Consider the following 20,274-nt stretch of genomic DNA (forward strand, 5'->3'; position numbering starts at 1 on the left):
TAAAATTTAGAGAAATGTAATTTTATTTTTATCATGATCAAAACTTATCATATTGAAGCCTGCCTTGTAAGCCTCAAATGAGATAATGATATGTGTGGAAAAAAGCTTTGAGAAGTCAAAGGATATGTCATATTTATAGGCTGGATTAATGACATCATTGTCATTGTCATCTATGGCTACCCTCTTGTCTTGCAAATCATGAAGTGCAATGCAGATGTGGGCTACTTTCTCCTCCTTTTTGTTCTCCTCTGCTCTGTGTTTCTTAACAATGGCTTTTCTCTCTCTCTCTCTTTTTTTTTTTTTTTTAGTGAGGCAATGGGGGTTAAGTGACTTGCCCAGGGTCACACAGCTAGTAAGTGTTAAGTGTCTGAGGCCGGATTTGAACTCAGGTCCTCCTGACTCCAGGGCCGGTGCTCTATCCACTGCGCCACCTAGCTGCCCCAATAGCTTTTCTCTTTGGGCTTGGTTTTCCTCCTCACTCACCTCCTGCTTCTACCCAGGAGTCCAAACTCTTTCTGGCAACAGACAACATGTACTGATTTCAAAGCCTTCTCCAGGCTGGTCAGCGAAATGTCAGCTCAGGGATGGTGCCGTGGCTTCCTGCTGGGCCTTAATCCTGAGAGTCACAGGCAAACAAGGGCATGCTGAGATGTTACATGCTCCTGGTGGATGCAGTATCGTTTCATGTTTACATTTGTAAGGCACCTGCTAAGGGCAAACGCTAGGCTGGGGTAGGGAATGAAGCAAAGGTGAGAAATGGGGCTAGAAAGCCATCTGCTTCCCACACACACACACACACACACATACCTTCTATTCAGCTACTTTACAATATTTTAGTTTCTTTAGATGTTCTTGGTTTGTGATTTTTTTTCCTGCGGCCATCCCTTCTGGGTTTTTTTGTGTTTTTTTTTTGGTCTCTCATTCTCTATGTTGCCTTATAGAGTTATCCACCTCCTCCTGAGGTATTGCAATCTCCCCTGGGCAAGCCACTGGGTCTTTGTGACTATAACCAACATTTGACCTTCAGCCCCCAACTTTGGTGGCCCATCATAGGTATCTCTTCCTCCTACCTAGCCTTCCCAAAAGCACCTCCCCTTCCTTTCTAAGCCTCTTTGTCAAGTTCCCTCATAACCCAGAGTTAGTGTATACAAGGTGTTCTCTGTGCCTTAAAACACAACATAAAAATAGGTGGTTATTGTCTATTATTATTATTATTATTATTATTATTGGTGGTGGTTTGGTCCTGTAGAACCAAGTTTCTCTGATTAGGGCCCTTCCAGGGTAATTTCAGAAACAAGACTGTATCCTGACCACCACTAGACCAGAGCTAGGGTTCCCTCTCTCTCTCCCTCTCTCTCTCTCTCTCTCTCTCTCTCTCTCTCTCTCTCTCTCTCTCTCTCTCTCTCTCTCTTGCTCGCTCGCTTGCTCGCTCGCTCCTCCCCACTTATGTAGAAATAAATATATGTATCTCAGTAAACAATCATTCATTATGCACCTAAATTCCAGGCTTTATTCTAGGTATAAGAGATACAAAGACAAAAACAAAATAAGTCCTGCCCTCCATTACATCAGCAAAGAAAGCATTTACATAAACATATATGTAAAATATAGAGATTGATTTAAGAAGAGATCTTTCTTACTGTTTTTATCATACTTTCAATTTTTCTCTAAAGCCCTTTAGTTTTCATGTTCACTGGGTCCAGGCTGTAGATCTCTTGAATTTCTCAGCCTCTCCCCTTCTCCTCTACCACCCTGGCCTCTCTCCAATCCCATTTTTAGCCCATTTTTCCTCCTGAGTTCTTTGAAGGGCACACACAACAGGCTGTGTGGGAAACCAGTGAAAGTCATTTAGTTAGGTGTTTAAAGAACCTTTTTAAAGTACAGTTTTGCATAAAAATTCTATTTTAAAAATAGAATCACCATGGAATTAGGGGACTATGGATCACAGAGAGAAAAAGCAGACAACATAAATGGGCATTTTTTTTTGTAGACAGAAAAGAACCAATAACAGAGTTTCTCTGGGGTCCATGTTGAAACTGATCTCATTTTAGATTTTTAAACTAATCAAAGGGAGGGAGTGTCCAAGGAATCCTTCAGCTTTGCAGATGGCATCAAGCTCTCCTAGGTAATGAAGTGCCAAGTGATGGAGATGTACTGCAGGGATCCTTCTAGGGACTCTGGGAGTAGACAGCGAAATGACAGATGAGAGCCAGCATATTTGAGGAGCTGGAATAATCTAGGATGTTTTTATGGGGTGGTGGGCTCTAGACTCTCATTTAAACCTAGGACTGTAGCCATAGAGTCCCCTGAGAATTGTTTCCTGAATTCATTCATTCAATAAGCATTTAAGAGCCCATTTTGTGTCAGGCATGGGGCCAGGTGCTGGGGACACAACAGTTCTTGTCCTTAGTGAATTTCCATTCTTTTGGGAGGATACAACATATTCATAGGTAAGTAAATACAAAATTACAAAATAATTTTAGGGGAGAGCATTAGCCACGGAGGTGAGTAGGGTAGATGCTATTATGTAGGAGGTAGCTTTTGAACAGAGCCTTGAAGGAAGCTAGAGATTCTAAGAGGTAGAGGTGAGATGTAAATGTTTTCCAAGCTGAAGGGGGCAGCCTGAGCAAAGACCCAGAGATGAGGGAGGGAATGTCATATCTGGGGAACTGCCACTAGGTCATTTTGGCTAGGCATTGGCCCAATGGGCAACAGTAACCAAAGGGCCAACAAAATGTTATGCATCCTCAGAGAAGAGGAATAAGCAAAATCAGACAATATTTTAATCCCCTGTATACACCATGATGGAGTCTGCATGTCACAGTGGCTCATGGGAAGAAGCCTTTGGTCTCCAGGCTGGACTTGGGGTACTTAGAATACAACACAAGCCTGAGTCTCCCCCAGAGAATCTGGGTCCCCTCAGTTTGAAGGCTTGATTCCTCATATTGTTAATAGCATCTCCTTTGGTGTCTCATTTCACAGGCTCTGCCATATGTCTGCTTACTGATTGCCATGCTCTTCTTCATCTATGCCATCATTGGCATGCAGGTGAGTGCCCATGCTGCCAACTCCACCTGGAAGAATGGCCAGGCCCAGAGCTGGAGTGCATAGAGCTGGGGGTATAGACATGGATGTGGGAGCCCTGGCACTGCCACTTCAAAACTGTGTGACTTTGGTCAGGTCATATCACCTCTCTGACCCTTGGTATCCTCACTTGTAAAAATTAGGGGGTTGGATTAGTTGTTCACTAAGATTCCCTCTGAGCAGCTTGGTAGTGCAGTGAATAGGCCTGAAGTCAGGAAGACTCATATTCCTGAGTTCAAATCTAGCCTCATTCACTTGCTGGTTCCCAGCAGGGGTGAAAAACCCAAGTTCCACCTCAGCACCAGCAGAGACCCCTGTAATCTCCCCCTTGTCAACCACTCAGCCCTCTCACCAGACCAGGAGCTTAGTTCCAGATGACACTGGCGCTGCAGCTGATTCAGAGGCTCTGGGGGTCTCTTTCCCTGGCTCAGCTTGTCTGAGACTGGATCTGTGTCAGTGTGACTATGGGGTTGAGCTCCACTCCTGCTTTGGCACACCCGCCCCCTCCTGCCGACCTTCTAAGCCATCTTTGGTTGGAAAATTATCTCATCCCATTCTTTTGTGGGTTTTGCTGCTCCAGGAATTATCCTATGGCATTATTTGGAGGTTTTTTTGGGCAATCGTGCCATGAGTTCTGAGAGCTTACTCTCAGACACTTGCTAGCTGTGTGACCCAGGGAAATTCACTTAACTCTGTTTATCTCAGTTTCCTCATCTGTAAAGATGAACTGGAGAAGGAAATGGCAAACCACTACAGTATTTTTGCCCAAAAAAGCCCAAATGGGGTCATAAAGAATTGGATGTGACTGAAATGACTGAACAACAACACAGCAACAGATTCCTCTAAGGTCTTGATGCACATGTGCAGACACAAAGCCATAAGATAAATATACTTAGGCATGTACCCACAGACATGGGCATGCATAGACACACACAGAGATTCCGAAGGACGCACACTCCTGGTCACGGTTTTGTGGCTATGGTCATAGCACCCTAAAACCAGAGTTAGAAGGGATCTCAGGGGCCTTCTAGCCCAACCCCCTCATTTGAACAGATGAGGAAACTGAGGCTCAGGAAATGTAAACTATTTGCCCAAGGTCACACAGATAAATGTCCCAAGTGGGATCTGAAGCCATGTTCTCTGATGATAGTCCACTGTACCATGATAATTAAGAAACTCAACAGTTAAAGCATTTGTCTTCAAAGGACAGAGACATAGGAAGCTCCCTGCTGTCTCCTTTCACTGCTGTGCTTCTCTTTTTCAGAGCTGGCTAGTAAGATGCTGACAGGGCTGGAGCTTGGTTTTTGAATACCCACATACAGATGGCTATGTTTCTGGTCTCATGCCAGAAACATGGACAATGCTGTTCTGCTAATGGATCTTTCTCCTTTACTAAGTCCTCCCTGGGTGAACAGCTGTGAGCCCAGGGCCTGAGCTCAGAGTTTCTGTTATGTCTTGCTTTTCCTTTCCAGGTCTTTGGAAACATTGCTCTTGATGATGATACTAATATCAATCGGCACAACAACTTCCGGACATTCCTACAAGCCTTGATGCTGCTGTTCAGGTATGGGAAATCCTTAGGTCTGCCATTTATGGGCACAGAATCATCAAGGGTGCATCTCAATGCCCCTTCAGGACTGAGCAGAAGGATCTCTGAGCCCCCTCAACATGTAGGGTGATGGTGTGGGAAGAGCTTTTCATGTCGGCATCTGTATTAGGTGAGGCCTGATTCAGGGTGCCTTAGGCTCAAGATTGGAATGAAATGAGATACTCATGGGATACCTGAGAATTAACAAAAGTAGGTTTATTTAGCAGTCATAGGGGAAGACTATTCAGAGCAGGGAAATGATATTTGGTGAGGATGCAGCATTGATTCAGCCAAGTTCAGCTTCCTTGCTTGTCATGTTGCTGCTGGTCTACCAGTCAAAAGTGTGAGGGAATGGTGCCCTGGCTTTTGTCCCCAGGACACTGAAAGTCACATTGACAACCTTACCCTCGTTTTGGCACAGGTCTGCACATGCATCAATGGGTTCTTGTGATGGTGGGCGGTAGTTTTATATTAGTGGCAACACTAGAATGGTGGCAGTTTTTGATGATGCTTAGCTCATGAATTTCTGTTTGGAGGAGAACATTCTGAGACCTCTCTTTTATTTAAGGTTAGATGGAAGGGAAACTATCCCCTGAGTCAACTAAGTCTTAAGGATGGCTTTAATATCTTTTAAGGAAAAACTATCTTTTCCTGAGGGTCCTGGAATCTATTGCTCCTGCCTTGGCATGACTTCCACTAAGCCTCCTGATTTCAGACAGAATCCCACACCCTAATGCAAGTCTGAGAAGGACTTAATGTTGTTGCCTGTGGATCTAATTCCCCAATTTTTCTCCAAAGTGGCACAGAAGCCTTGGGCAATAAAAGGCTATAGTTTCCTTGCCTCAGGGCAAAACTTCAGAGTAACCATCCTAAAGAGCTATGGAAATTGGAAAGAATTACTCCTGGCTATTTTTGTCTCTATCTTTAGACCTATGATCCCTAAAAAAGTGAATTAGTCTCCTATGACTTTGGGGAAAAGTCCTTAAATTGTTCATACTCTTTGTTGTTGTTGTTGTTGTTGTTTTGGTGGGGCAATGAGGGCTAAGTGACTTGCCCAGGGTCACACAGCTAGTAAGTGTCAAGAGTCTGAGGTCAGATTTAAACTCAGGTCCTCCTGACTCAAGGGCTGGTGCTTTATCCATTGTGCCACCTGACTGCCCCTGTTCATATAACCCAAGCCAAAGATAGACAGGCAAACAGATAAATAGCCAGAGCATTTATTAAGTGCCTGTTATGTTTCAGGCAAGGTGCATAAAATGCCAAGTACAAGCAAGCAAGACAGTTTCCTGCCCTCAAGGAGCTTACATTCTTTTTAAAAATAGTATTTTATTTTCTCCCAATTACATATAAAGACAATTATTTAACATTCAATCTTTTTAAAATTTTGAGTTCCACATTTTCTCCCTCCCTCCCTTCCCTCCTCTCTAAGATAGTAAGCAATTTGTTATAGGTTATATATATATGCAATCATGTAAAACATGTCCATATTAGTCATGTTGTGAAAGAACAAACCAAAAGAAAAAAACCATGAAAAAATAAGAAAGTGAAAAATAGTATTCTTTGACCTCTATTCAGACTCCCTCAGCTCTTTCTCTGGCTGTGGTTAGTATTTTTCATCATGCGTCCTTTGGGATTGTTTTGGATCATTGTCTTGCTAAGAGTAAGAAGCTTCCATTCTAATGCCCTATGACAATACATAAGGGGAAGGTAGAACCATGGGAATGAAGTATGCACTCATTGGTATGTCTTGGAAATGGTTGGGAAGTGACATTGAGGCCTTGTTTCAGGCAAGATAAAGCAACAGCTGATCTATCAAAGCCAAGTGATCCAGGGAGGAGTTCAAAGTCGTGGTGGAAGTGGGTTGGAAGGATGGCTAGAATATAGGTGGCATGGTTTGGAAAGTGACCAGAAAGTGACATGGACATTGATTCTGGGTGAGATAAAAGAGAAGTTTACCTATCAGCATCCAAGTTGGTTCTAGGGGACAGAGTTCAAGATGAGAATGAAGACCCTAGAAACGTGCCAAAATGTGTACGGCAGCACTTTTTGTCTTAGTAAAAAACTGGAATCAAAGTCACAGCAATACCCAAGATTGTATTTATGCCTCCTTTCTTGGGAGGTGCCTGATAGAAGAGAGAGGTAGTGCCACTAGGGAGGTCCAAGAAGTTGTCTGGAGACAATTAGCCAGTACTGTGAAAGAGCATTACACATGTCAACTTGCCCACTCAATGAGGTAAGAAATTAAGTGCAAAGCATCTGGTTTTATTGACTTCCTGACCTGATTAAATGTTATTCCCCCATCTGGAAATGGTGATGCTTCTCCTGCCCTTTGTCCCTTTGTGTGATCAGTCAGGACAATTGTGCCCACCCACTCACTTCCTGGTAGAGACAATTAGAGGCAGTATGACCAAATAGTTAGAATGCTGGGCTTCGAATCAGGAAGATCTGAGTTCAAATCCCACCTCTGATATTTATAAGCAGTTGTGACCCTGGGCACGTCATTTAATATGTCTGAGCCTCTGTTTCTCATCTGTGTAAAAGAAAAGGAATAATAAAGCAAGTAGTACTTACCTCACAGGATAATTGTGAGGTTCAAGTGAGATAATGTATATAAAGTATTTTGTAAACTACAACCAGCTGATGGGTTCCAACCCATCTGGGTCTGTATTAGACTGCTAAGGTTATGTAGTGTTTTGGCACTGATCTGGGAATGAATGGGGTTTCAGTATTGAGTTCCTGACAGGATTACAGCACATATAGCCATTGAAGCTGAGAAGATTCCTGTCCCTTCTTCCCTTGGTGTGTGAAGTTCTTGTGCTCTGGCTTAGTAAGACAGAGCCCTTTTTTATCTATTTCCCTTAGAGATCAGGGTCTTATTTTGGCACAGCTTTGCATGTACATTAATGGGTCCTGATGGTGATAGGGATAATCTTACATTAGTGGCATCACTAGGATGGTAGAAGTCTTTGATAAGGCTTAGTTCATTGAATTGCTAATTTAATTTATGGAATTATTAATTGAATAAGGAAATGAGACCACAAGGGGGTCCCTCAAGTTTGAGTGGTGATAGGCACACCAGTTCTTTGAATACTCATGGAAAAGACCATGATGGCAGTGGGGAGTAATGCTTCAATCACGCTTTAATAGGGTACAGGGGGCACAGGGGCAAGCAACACAGAAAGTACAGAGACAAATGGCACAACATGGTGGTACTAAGGTAGATGGCATGGGGAAAGAGATGGAATGTTGAAAGAAGGCAGGCAGGGTGGGGAAGAAAACAGGGAGGGAGAGAGGCACAGAGACTCGCTTGTATAATTTTTTGGTTTGGTTCTTGGGTTTTTTTACAAGGCAATCGAGGTTAAGTAACTTGCCTAGGGTTACACAGCTAGTAAGTGTCAAGTGTCTGAAGTTAGATTTGAACTAAGGTCCTCCTTGCTTCAGGTCAAGTGTTCTATCCACTTCGCCACCTAGCTATTCTCACTTATATAATTATGGACTGGGATTGGGAGCACTTGAGAAGCATGGACCCTTAGGTGATGAAGGAGTACTCAGCAGGAGTTTGGGGTCTCATTTTTATGGGGTTTTCACTGGAGACAGACTAACTCTTATTTGTGTCACCTTGGGTTTAATTCATTAATATCCACATCATCTCAAAGTTATCAGTAACCTCTGGTGTTCTGCTGGCCTTACTGTGGATGTTGGGAGCTGACCTGCTGCTTACAGACCTTAGTCAATGAGCAAGGGTCCTTACAGCAAGGCCTGGCTGGCTTCCTCTGAATTAGCACATCATCTCAGGATGGGACTTTAGTTAATTGTGAGATAGTTTGTAAGTAACTTATGCTCCTTTGATCTACAGGATGATCTGTAAGTGACGTCTATGCCCCCCTTTTCAATCTTACTTTCTGCTTTTGTTATTTTATACTAGACACATAAACTTACTATAATAATTAGAAGAGAGGGTTGTGGTCAGAGGGACCAGAACAAGATATAGTTTTAACCCACTTATAGATTCCTGTGTGGAATAGAGCCTTCTGAGACCTCACCTTTACTTAAGATCAGATAGAAGGGGCACTGGAGTTAGAAGTGGGGTTAGAGCCCTCTGACCATGCTAGAGACCAACAATGGATCAGATTTGCAATCTCCCAGTCATTCTGAAGGTTCAGTGCAGGTAATATACCAACTCAGACATCAGGGCCCTGACCTTTTAGGATCTGACCTCTCCATCTTATAAGTCAATCATCAAGGTGGCCTCTTTAGGAATACCCTAGGGCTGATAGATCAGAAAACTATACACAGAGAGATGAAGAGAAAGGTCATAGGAAATACATTAGCCTGCACCAGGGACAGGAATTTGCTGGCTGAAGATTGGCTAGGGTTGGAAGGCAAGGACAGGATAGAAGTTCTACCATAAAAATGATCATACCTCAGACTGAGGGGATCTCTTTTACTCCCTTCTGGGGGATGATTCTTGACTATATATAGGAGAGAAGCTAGGACTAACTGTAGAGGAAAAAGAAAATTATTATCCACTATCCATGTGCTACCATGATTCCTTCTTGTTTTGTACTTTTAGGATGCTGAAATTAAGGCTGTCCTGCATTCAAGGCACTGTTAGTTTTTCCATAGGAGCTGCTATCTGTAGATACTATGAGCTAAATTCTGAAATTCCTAGGGAAACCCTCAGTGGGGGCAACATGAGCTAAAAAGAATGATTTGGGGAATTCCCCCAAATTAAGGGCTTAAGGCTCTGGGCCACTGGTTACATAAATACTCCAAGGTAAAGAACCTTAGTTTTTCTTCCTAAATTATATACTCCTTGTTGTCAGATGGGTTCTTTCAAGGCTCCCTAAACTTTCCTCTCCTCCACAGACTTTGTGTTCCAACAACACTGGCCTACTTGAAGTTGCTCCCATCTCTGTGCCTTTATACTAGCTCTCCCCTACACCTAGGATGTCCTCCCCCCTCACCTCTACCTCTTAGTTTCTCTGACTTCCTTCAAGACTCAACTCAAAATGCACCTACTCCAGTAGGTCCTTTTCTGAGTTCTTTCCTTCTACTCTGTACATTTTGATATAGCTTTTATCTACCTAGTTATTGGCATCTAAGTGTCTTGAGATTAAGAACTGTGTTTTTGCTTTTCTTTATATACCCAGGCTTAGCACAGTTCCTAGCACCTAGTGACCACTTCAGAAATGCTTATTGACATGATTTAACCTGATTTATATTTCCTCACAGTGTCCAATACAGGGCCTCATCATATAGTAGCTTTTCAATCAATATTTCTTGACTGAGTGGAGAGATAAAAAAGTGAATAAAAGAGAGTGACTAGTAATGGATTTCCATTTCTATAACCATCAGAAGTAGAGAAAATAGGCTTTGACTGAAGTTAGAAAGATGCAAAAAAGTACTTTTTAATGGTTCAAGAGATTCAAGTCTTCCCAGGGCAGAACCTAATGTGGAATCTCTTTAAGCTGGAAGAGATGCCCTTCTGCCTCAATTGGCTTTTGGTTTGGTTTTTTCCAGAGGTCATAGGGCTTGGAAAGCAACTTCAAGGAAAATGTTATGGGTGAAGGTGGTTCAATGGGAATGAATCTGTTTTTTCCTACTCTGAAATCCCACAACATCTGGGCCTGTGCCCCTTGGGAGCCTATGGTCAAGGGGTCCTGGATCTCCCTGCAGAATCTCACTGTGGCTCTGTCCCTTTTTTGCAGGAGTGCCACAGGGGAAGCCTGGCATGAGATCATGTTGTCATGTCTCAGCAACCGTCCTTGTGATCCTGAGACCAAACTAAAAGATGAATGTGGGAGTGACTTTGCTTATTTTTACTTCGTTTCCTTCATCTTCCTCTGTTCCTTTCTGGTAAGTCTAGGTCACTACATGTCTCTACCCTCCCTATCCCCATGCACCCTTTGGCACCCTGAAATACCCTTCACTTCCATCTAATTTCCCAGGCAAACTCTGTAATTCAGCCTCCTTCCACTTTCCATGCATCTCCTGCTGGTTTCTAATTAGGGTTCATGTCACATTACCAGGCAGTTCCATTTTAAAAGCCTTTATTACCCTGGTGATCAAACCCTTTAATCCCAGAAGCAATCATTTGGTAATTAACTCATTGTGAAGGGTTTTCTTTCTCTTGTGGAAAGAGCCTCATGCTTTTAATTACCAATTGTTTGCCAAGCTTCAGGGTGAACAGGGGTCCTTCACCCTTTGGTGAATGGGCTGGGGAGGGGCTTTAGGACACCCAGAGACTGTGTTGGTTTCTTTTACCCCTCTGAATAGTTTGTCACTTTTTTCTAATTACTTGTTATTTGCAACACATGAATCTTTTTATACACATTCCATAAGTCTTAAGAACTTGTGATTTTTAATTCTGCTAAGAGTTCATTTTAGCAGATTGTCCAAAACAATGCACATTTTCACAGGTCTTTCTTTGAAAACCAGAGTATAAATGCATCCAGAATTAAAAAGATTCACTGATCATTTGAGCAACATCTGGATCTGTGGTTTCATCATTGCAAAGAATTCTACTGATGCAGACAAAAAATTCTTCTATAATTCATAGTCTTACTGAGTTTCCTGGGGCCTTGAGAAGTTGTGATTTGCAGGTGGTCATACATCTACTGTGTGGTGGAAGTGGGATTCTAACCTAGGTTTTCTAACTTCAAAGCCAACTCTGTATCCACCACACCTTGTTACCTTTCAAGCTGGTCATGTTAGGGACATTTTAGTTCAAAGACAAATGCATAAGCCATTGTTCATCAAAATGCAATTTGTCTCAGTCAGATAATTCTCTTGCACCAAACACTTGGGCTTTACTGACTTAAAAAGCCAATCATACATACCACAGTCAGATGGCCATATACAGAAGGGAGAGTAACAGGGCTAAAGTTAGTGAGGAGAGAGAGAACCCTGAGAACATCAATGAATAACTTAACCTCTTGGTCAGCTCAGTGACAAATAGATTCCTAAGCCTTGGAGCCACTTTGGATCACCAATGGGGGATCTTAATATTTTGGGGGATCCCTCTTGACAAACTTGTCACCAGATTGCATCTCATTGCCCATGGTCTGGAGGACCATGGTGTTATAGAGAAATCTCAGATCAATACCATGGTTGGCTAGCTCTCTCTTGATGTAGTGGGACCAACATTCTTACTGAGTGACTGTGGCCTACCTTTACTGAACTTTGCCTACATAGGAAAAGAAATGAGTAGTGGAAGTGAATACTGAGAAAATTTAAGCCAACTCCCCTCCCTGCCCAATCCCTGCCAAGAATTTTTTTTAGTTTATTTAAATTGGATTCTCCATTGACAGCAGTCACTAGCTAATTGTTCATCTCTCTATTTTACTTTGTCCAAATGTACAATCTGCCTTGTGATTTAAACCCTGAGATGGCCTTCATTCATCCATCTAGAAGCAAATCTTTTGCTTTTAAGGGTTTCCATCAAAATATCCTTGGTTAAATATCACAAGTTGCTACTGATGTCTTCAATTCTGTCACTCTGCCCTATAATTGCCTGATATTGGCATCTTTGTTCATTTGTGAATGACAAAATTGTCACCTGCCCTGCACTATTCTCCAAGATTACTAATAAAAACAGACCCAAAGTGTGGGCAGAATGTATCACCATAACCCAACTTCCCTCCCATTTATCCACTATCAGTTTCCTCTCCAGGGCCTTAAAGAGGGTTAGAATGAAGAGCAGGGAGAGATCAGAGTTTAATGATGTGAGGGCAAAGGGAGCAGTAAGGTCTAGTTAAATGAATGCTGGATTTGGTATCAGACAACCTGGGTTAGTAATGACCTTGAGCAAGCAACTGTACCATTCAGAGCCCTGGGTTCCTTGTTTATAACATGAGAAAGAGTATGGGGTAGGAAATGTGGAGTAGAGTTGAAAGTCGATGTGTGTATACTTTTTTTTTATTTTGTTTTGTTTTTTGCAGGGCAATGAGGGTTAAGTGACTTGCCCAGGGTCACACAGCTAGTTAAGTGTCAAGTGTCTGAGGCTGGATTTGAACTCAGGTCCTCCTGAATCCAAGGCCAGTGCTTTATCCACTGCGCCACCTAGCTGCCCGTGTGTATACTTTTTAAGCCAGATCCTACCTTTAATGCCCAGGGCAAGGGTTTACTCCAGGATTGTATAGAGGTAACTGAAAGCTACTTCTAATGCATGTCTTGCACCACCTTTCAGGATGGTAGTCAAGGTCTCTTATGGTGTTCACCAGTTTTCAGATTGGCTCAATGAATATCTCTTAGCAGAAGAGGCTTGGAATTGTAGCAGAGGTAGGTGGGGAGTCTAATGTAAATAAAATAGTTGCCATTTGGACAGATCTTCACAAAACTCTCTAGAAGGAGGGGTTTTGATGGTTTGTGAATGGAAATAGTTGTTAAATTGAATTGGATTTTGTGTTCTTGTTAACCTTAGGCTATAATAATAACCTTTGTGCTCATAGAATTCAAATGGCAATGAGGGGCAGATAAGGGAATGCCAAGCTTCCAACATGCTGTTTTCTAGCTGCCAACTGGCTAAAGACCCCCATGGCCCACTTTTCTTATATTGTCTGTTCTTCTTTCCTGCAGATGCTGAATCTCTTTGTGGCTGTAATTATGGATAATTTTGAGTACCTGACTCGAGACTCTTCCATCCTAGGGCCTCACCACTTGGATGAATTTATTCGGGTCTGGGCTGAATATGACCCAGCTGCATGGTACGTATATGCTTTGTATGTTCTACATGCTGTGGAGGTCCCTGGAGGAGATAGTCCCACAGTCCCTGCTCCCTTAATTCGTGGTGTTCAGAAAAGGGGTTAAACTTGGCCCTACCATGCTCTTGCAAAGGAAATATGATTGAAAACTATTCCAAAATTATTCCAAAAGGTGCCCCCTTGGGCAAGATCACTTAAACTTTGATGGTCATGATGTATTGTGTTGCAGAGAAAATAAGCAGGTTTGGGGAAAAAAGAAAAAGAAAAAAATTAGCATGCAGCTCCTATGCCCTCTGCAAGCATTGGAGCGTACTCTAGTGTTTATAGACTATCTTGATGATGTTTCTATATAATCCACATCTACCTAGAGAGGGAGGTTTCTGTTGATGATGGAAATGTGTTCATTTAACCAGATCCCCAATATGATGGTGGTAGAGGAATCTCTTGAAAAATGATCCCAAGCCATGGGGTTCTGGGAGCTTTTTGTTTCTCGGGGCACATAGGCTGTCTTGTCACTAAGCTCTGATGCCCTTGTGAGAATTATAAAGAGTTTGACTTCTGAGTGCTTGGGACATAAAGAACACTCTGAGGTCAAGTGAGACTTTTAACAATCAAAATTTCTTTCCTTTTCCCAGTTAGTCACTTCTCTAAGGTAGAGACCTCCATCACCTTCATGAACTTAACTGAAGATAGAAAACCCAGATGATCTCAGAATAGATAGTCTCCCTGAGAGCACTTCATTTTTGCCTGGAGAATTTTCCCTTTGGTGATACTAACTGTGAAACTATGTATTGTCTGGGATGGATGGATGGATTTAAAGTAATTTATAAAGCTTTATAGGAGAGATGGTCAGTCAGTCCATTGTGTTCCTTTGAAGGGAATCAGAAGGTACCCACTAGTATAAAGAGAATAGTTTGTCATTAAGGTACTTGTTGGCATGAAGGGAATAGTTTGGCATTAAGTAAGCTATATTATCAAGATCTTTTTATGACTCACTTACCAGGTGGAAGACTCCAAATAAACAATTACATACCTACATCCCAACAGTTGGGGGTCTTCATCATCAGGGAAGGCCAGAAAAGAATATGGATTCATTCATGCATCAAGTATTTTTAAAAGATTGCCTACTTTGTGCGAAACAGGGACTATGAGAATTAGGGTTTGGCTCAAGGCTTCTCTGTTAGGTGAAAATTTCCCTTAGAGCCTCAGTGCACAAACCTGGTGAGAACTGAAGCGGAGAAGCATTCCTGTGGGGCAGGGGTGCCAATGTTGCTATTGGCCCCTCCCTGAGTTCTCTCTCCCTTCCATCCTCTCCTGTCCCTGCTCCTTTGCATGGCTGTACTTAGCATCAGTCCATTCCCTAAATGAGCCCAGCATTTTAAGAAAGCTTTTGTTCTTCTACCTACAGGCAGAACTTCCTCCTAATGGAGAAAACTTTACAGGGAGAAACGCCCTGAAATTCCTTCTAGGCAGGCACAGATCCCCAGGGAGAGCTGGCCCAACCTCTTATCTCAAAGGGCTGGAAGGCCTCACTTATCATCTTGATGACTATCACATCAGAATAGTTACTGTTGAGCAAGGAAATATCAACCACTTACCCTAGATCTAAGTATTCAAGGCTGTTTGAGGAGCACCAGGATCTGTGGATCAGACCTGATGTTGAGTGTAGTCACGTCTTATGAGTCCTTCTGCCCAGCAGTTATTCTTTTCTTCCTTCAGCTTTGCTTAGCTATTTTTTACAACATTCCAAAAAAAAGTCCAGCAGTCAGGCAGGAGGTTTTCATGACCCAACCAGTATGGGTTTGGATCAAAAAAGCTTTGGAAGATTTGGGAAGGCTCTTTGGCCCCTGACATCAGTAGAGGGGGTGGCACTGAGGTGTTGGAGCTCAACATTCTGCCAGGAAAGAAAGCAGTTTGTCTTGGAAATATCCAGATCTTTTTTCTCATGGTTTTTACCTGTGTAGCCTCTAGTAGCAATGATAAAGAAGAAGCAATCCTAAGGACATGGTATCTATTAGAAGGAAAATAATATGGCAGATCCCTAAAGGGATGACTGTGTCCTCAGCTCAGCTGACTCAAGGGAGAAACAATGTGGGTCAGAAAACTCAGCATTGTATTGAGAGAAGTGACTTGTCTTCATGTTTAGACTGACTCTGTTAACAGCCAAGTCCATAGGCCCAGGCTTAATAATCATAAGAACTGACATAAATCACTTCATATTCATTATATCATTCAATCCTCACAAAACCACTGTGAGGTAAGTACTTCAAGTATTGTTATCCCCATTTTATAGATAGGGAAACAGAGGCCGGGAGTTGTTAAGTAACTTTTCTGTGGTCACAAAACTATTAAATATCAGAGGGTGTGATCTTCCCACCCAGATCTTCCTAACTTCATGCTCAGCACTATAAGCCCTATCCCATGCTGCCTCTTTAGGCTTCCTAGGCAAAGTGCTGTAGGTCTCTAGAGAGTTCTGGGAGCAGGGACTTTTTGTCCTGAATTGTCCAGGCAGTTCTCGCAATTATTTGGTCTGTTTCTCCAGGGGGATACCTTGTTATGGGAAAACAGAGACCCCACTATGATGATTTTCTGAAACTTGGATTAAAGGGCAATCTCATGTCAGAGAGAGGAAAGGGAAGAAAGAAAAAGCTCCAGTGCTTACTGAGAGTAAGATGCAGTCAGCCACAAATCAGCCAAGGTGAGGACACCCAGGGATTATGCTCCTGGCTAAAGCAACAACTATGGGAATTGGGCCTTCTTTCAGTCACTGCCAGGTGACTCCCTTCTAGTAATGAAAGGTCCAGTCATTAATTTCAGGAGATATATAAATGAGAGCTTGACCTGACCAACTAAACAGATCAGCTATGTGAGTCCAGAATAACAAAGACTGAGATTAGAGGCTACCAAATTCTGGGGAGAGGGGAGGCTGAACAGAGACTTATTCCCCAAATCCCAGGTACTAGAGTTTGGACATTCCCTTGACAGAAGAAGAAAGTTATTGTAGGAACAATAAGAAGAAAATGCTACTGGACATAAAAGAAAGAGAGCTCATTACTCAAACAGGTGTAGTACAAGTGAAAAGCATAGGAAGCTTCATGAATGGCTAAGGTCATTTCCTTGATGATGAATCCTAATGGGCTATTAAAGGAGGTTGGGGATACCTGGGGTTACCTCTACCATGGTGAACATGTAAGGCTACTACAGTGACCCTCCCTTGTCTGATGGATACTGGCCAGACCTGGGAATGGGAAGGTCTCCTGCCTGAAGGAGAGGCAGAGCTCTCCCAATTTTCAGGACCATGGACACAGGCACCTTCCTTTCATAGGTCTGAACTCTTGATTTTTCTTCCCCTTGTTCTTTTGAGGAAACTGCAAAACAAGAAACTTTTTTTTTGGGGGGGGGGAAGGTTAGAACTTTCAAAGTGGCCTTAGGGGGCAATGTCCTTATGTGGTGGGGGGGGGCGGGGCGCAGTGAGAAGAAGAGACTGCAGAAGCACAAGTACAGCATGGGAGGAATGAGAGATGAAGTTTCTCCAGAGACAGAAAAATTTTACTCCTTTCTGTGCCTTTCCTCCTTCATCTACCAAACTGAGGTTTCATGGTGACATTCACCTAGAGAGAACAGTAAAAAAAAATCTTCCCATGAACCTCTGCCCCCGTCTAACTCTTGGTCCTTGATACATGATGCTGGAAATGCTTGTGGTTGGGGTCACGCACTCCTGCAGCCTGGCTGTCCTCTCCCTACCCTGAGTCCAGGAGAGGTGACGTGTCTTCCCCACACGCACCCCCAGCGGCCCCAAGGTTGGGGAGCTGCCTTCCTGGTCCCCCACCCTCCCCAGCAGCCTCACAAGGTGCACATCTTCTCATGGGGGAGGGGGGAAGAGGGGAAGGGCGGGTCATCATGACTTTGTTGTTGTAACATGTGACGTTTCCTTTCTAGTTGCCGGATTCATTATAAGGATATGTACAGTTTGTTGCGTTGTATTGCGCCACCCGTTGGCTTAGGAAAGAACTGCCCTCGTAGGTTGGCCTACAAGGTTTGCAACTTCAGAGAATCCATCCAGCATAATTTCTTTCCTACCCGAAATGCCAACAGTAGACAAAGTAACCATGATGTGTCTGACCCCATGCCTGAGACAGGAATGACTGACACCTCCCTTTTTCTTTCCTCTCCTTCCTGTCCTGCCACTCACCCTCTGCAATCTAACCTCCTGGACGCTTTGTTTTCCCCCATCTAATTTCCCCACTCCCAGCTGGCTGGAGACAGGCAGCCTTATGAGACAGTGCACCGGAAAGTTGCTTGAGGGTGTAGAGGGAGAGGCTGCTGTAGGAAGAAGCCTGGTGGAGGAGGACAGAACTTTGATTCTCTGGATCACTGGGGATCCCAGGAGAAGAAATTAATTTTTCTGCTTTCCTCCATCCCCTCCCCAAAACACACACACACACACACACACACACACACACACACACACAAACACACACACACATCCTTGAGGTTTCTGCAGCTGAGGAATAGCCTACTTCATATAACACTGGAAGTTTTACAAGGGACTAGACCAGGACAGAGAGAGCCAGACTGGCCCAGTGACCTTCCCTCCTTGGTTCATTGAAAGATTCAGTCTCCTCCTTGACCTCCTTGGTTAGGTATACTCTTGTTCCTGAAAAAGCCAAAGATGGAAAAATAGAGGTGGCCAGTTTAGAATATTGACCTGGGAACACTGCCCATCACCTGGAGATGAATCAAAGCACAGAACAAAAGCCAAGGGATTTGTTGTGGTCCTAATAGCACAATATCCCCTCTGGACTCTCTGGAGATGGGTTGGTGCACTATTTGAGGCTGAGGACCAACATAAGATCCCCATCCACTTCCCTATTCTCCCCCACTCACAGAGGTTCAGGCAGTCCTCTGCAAATCTTCACTACAGGTAGTGCCTCTTCTTGCCCCTGGAGGAGGAGGGGGCAGGTGCCAAGAGCATGATCAGAGTTGGAAGATTTATAAAAGTCAAAAAGCTGTGTGTAACATGGTGTGGCCACCCTGCCTCCCAGAGCAGTGAAGGCTTGGCTGGTGCATAAGGAAGGTAGAAAGGCCCCTCTGCAAATGCTGGGTCTTTGAAGCCACTGTAGCTGTTTCTTGTGTCCAAAGAAACCCAGGGTTCCATGGCCCAGAACCACTAAAACTAATGCTCAACATGGGCCACTCAGAAGCAGATTGGATGTCAGCTAAGCTCTACTGGCCCCCCAAATGGCAAGAAGACAAGAAGTGGTCGAGTTCTGGTGTCTCATTGGCTTTTCTCCTCCTTGGCCTGCCATAACAGAGCTAGCTCTGTGCTCACATCCAGCTCTTCAAGACCCCCGTCAGCCCTGGCATAGAGCAAGCCCATCATCTTATAATCTTATAGGAGGGGGATTATGAGTGAGCACAAGTCTGCTCCCTGGGCCAGGCTCCCCTGGACACCTTCTGAGGCACCCTCTCAACCCCAGAACAGGGTCCCTGTCCCCCTCCTCTTGGGTGCCAAGACTACCATAGGACTAGTGTTCCCTCTGTTTCCAAGGTCCACAAGGTCGCTGGTCCCAGAGAGGCTACTTTTGAATTTGGCCTTGGAAACAGGGCTCTCCCTTTGAATTTACATTCCAAAGTGATTCCATTTTCCCATTTCATTTGTGTTTTACAGAAGGATTTTTCTTCTTTTTTCCCCTTTCTCCTTTTTTTTTCTTTTTTTAGCTTTTAACCTAAATTGGAAGGAAATCTTGACCACAAAAGAAAAGGAAGTATTGGCTATGATTCTATGAGTCAGAGCTTTGTCTGTCCCATAACTCTGTCTACCAGCTCTCCCTGGCATGGTGAATACAAAGGTTTTTGGATTTGGCATTTTTAAATTATTTTTTTTTAAATCAAAATAAGAAAATAAAATTAAAAAGCCAACCTAGCCCACCCCTCCGTCATCCCTTTCCATGTCCATTACCTTAGACATCAATCATCCCGTCCACTGCTGCAGGGATTTAGAGCATCAAGGTTTAACTTCGACCTAGGGATCTCTCTGCAGACCAGGAGAATAGGGGTCAGGGCTGGGGGGGTGGAGGGCAGTGAGAATGGGGATGAAAAAATAAAGCAGAGAAATCCCTCATTTTACCTACTTTTAATTTTTTTATGTTTTTAATGGAAAAATTTGATTAACTGGATCTGTTTTCTTGTCTGCTTCCTCCCCTTCCTCCCCTCCCCCGTCCCTTCCCTCCCTTCCTAACCTCTGTGCTGCCCTCCTGCCGCTGATGTCCCCTCCCTGCGGTGCCTCTGCCTCTTTCTGATTGGTTCCCAGTGGGCGCATCAGTTACAGTGACATGTTTGAGATGCTGAAACACATGTCCCCACCCCTCGGCCTGGGAAAGAAATGCCCTGCTCGAGTTGCCTATAAGGTAGACCTCTTCTCCCTCCTCTCCCCCTCCACTTCCCCACTCCCTCCTTGGGAAGCTTCTTGTGCCGGGGTTAGGATGGGGGCAGCTGCACATACACAGGGTGCACTTCCTGGGCCACCACCATCTCCAGTGACCAGTCAGTCCCTGAGGCTGGGGGCATTTCCTGACCCATCTGGGGATCTGTGGTGTGTCCATCTGTCTGTCTCTTTGGCTGTATTGGCACCCAGCTCTATCATTGTCTCTTTCTGTCTCTTTCTGCTTTCTTCCCAGTCTACTTGGGAGAAACCCTTAGCACACACCCTTGTCCCAAGGAGGAGTATCACCCTCTTGTCTGGAAGGTTAGCCTACTAAAGGCTATAACTGAGCCTAAGTGGCTAGAGAAGGGAATGGAGATGCTATCATTTCCTCCCCTACCTCTCTTTGACTCCTTTGCTGGGCACAAGAGTGATATTTCAATTCCTATGGGTCTACAATCTACAATTTAAAA

The 20,274-nt window shown here is 43.8% G+C and overlaps 1 protein-coding gene across 6 annotated transcripts in view; it reads left to right on the plus strand.

Annotated features, from left to right (window-relative positions):
- The window catches only part of LOC122740281 (voltage-dependent N-type calcium channel subunit alpha-1B-like), a 225,947-nt gene that overhangs the window by 170,696 nt on the left and 34,977 nt on the right, over window positions 1-20,274 (plus strand). For all 6 annotated transcript variants that reach the window (XM_043982276.1, XM_043982270.1, XM_043982274.1 and 3 more), the window contains 5 exons: window positions 2,983-3,048; window positions 4,557-4,648; window positions 10,384-10,531; window positions 13,253-13,380; window positions 19,691-19,787. In XM_043982276.1, coding sequence (XP_043838211.1) covers window positions 2,983-3,048; window positions 4,557-4,648; window positions 10,384-10,531; window positions 13,253-13,380; window positions 19,691-19,787 — 531 coding nt within the window. The remainder of the gene's footprint in view (window positions 1-2,982; window positions 3,049-4,556; window positions 4,649-10,383; window positions 10,532-13,252; window positions 13,381-19,690; window positions 19,788-20,274) is intronic.

The sequence above is a fragment of the Dromiciops gliroides genome, chromosome 2 (genome assembly GCF_019393635.1).
Source record: "Dromiciops gliroides isolate mDroGli1 chromosome 2, mDroGli1.pri, whole genome shotgun sequence".
In the NCBI taxonomy this organism is placed as follows: domain Eukaryota; kingdom Metazoa; phylum Chordata; class Mammalia; order Microbiotheria; family Microbiotheriidae; genus Dromiciops; species Dromiciops gliroides.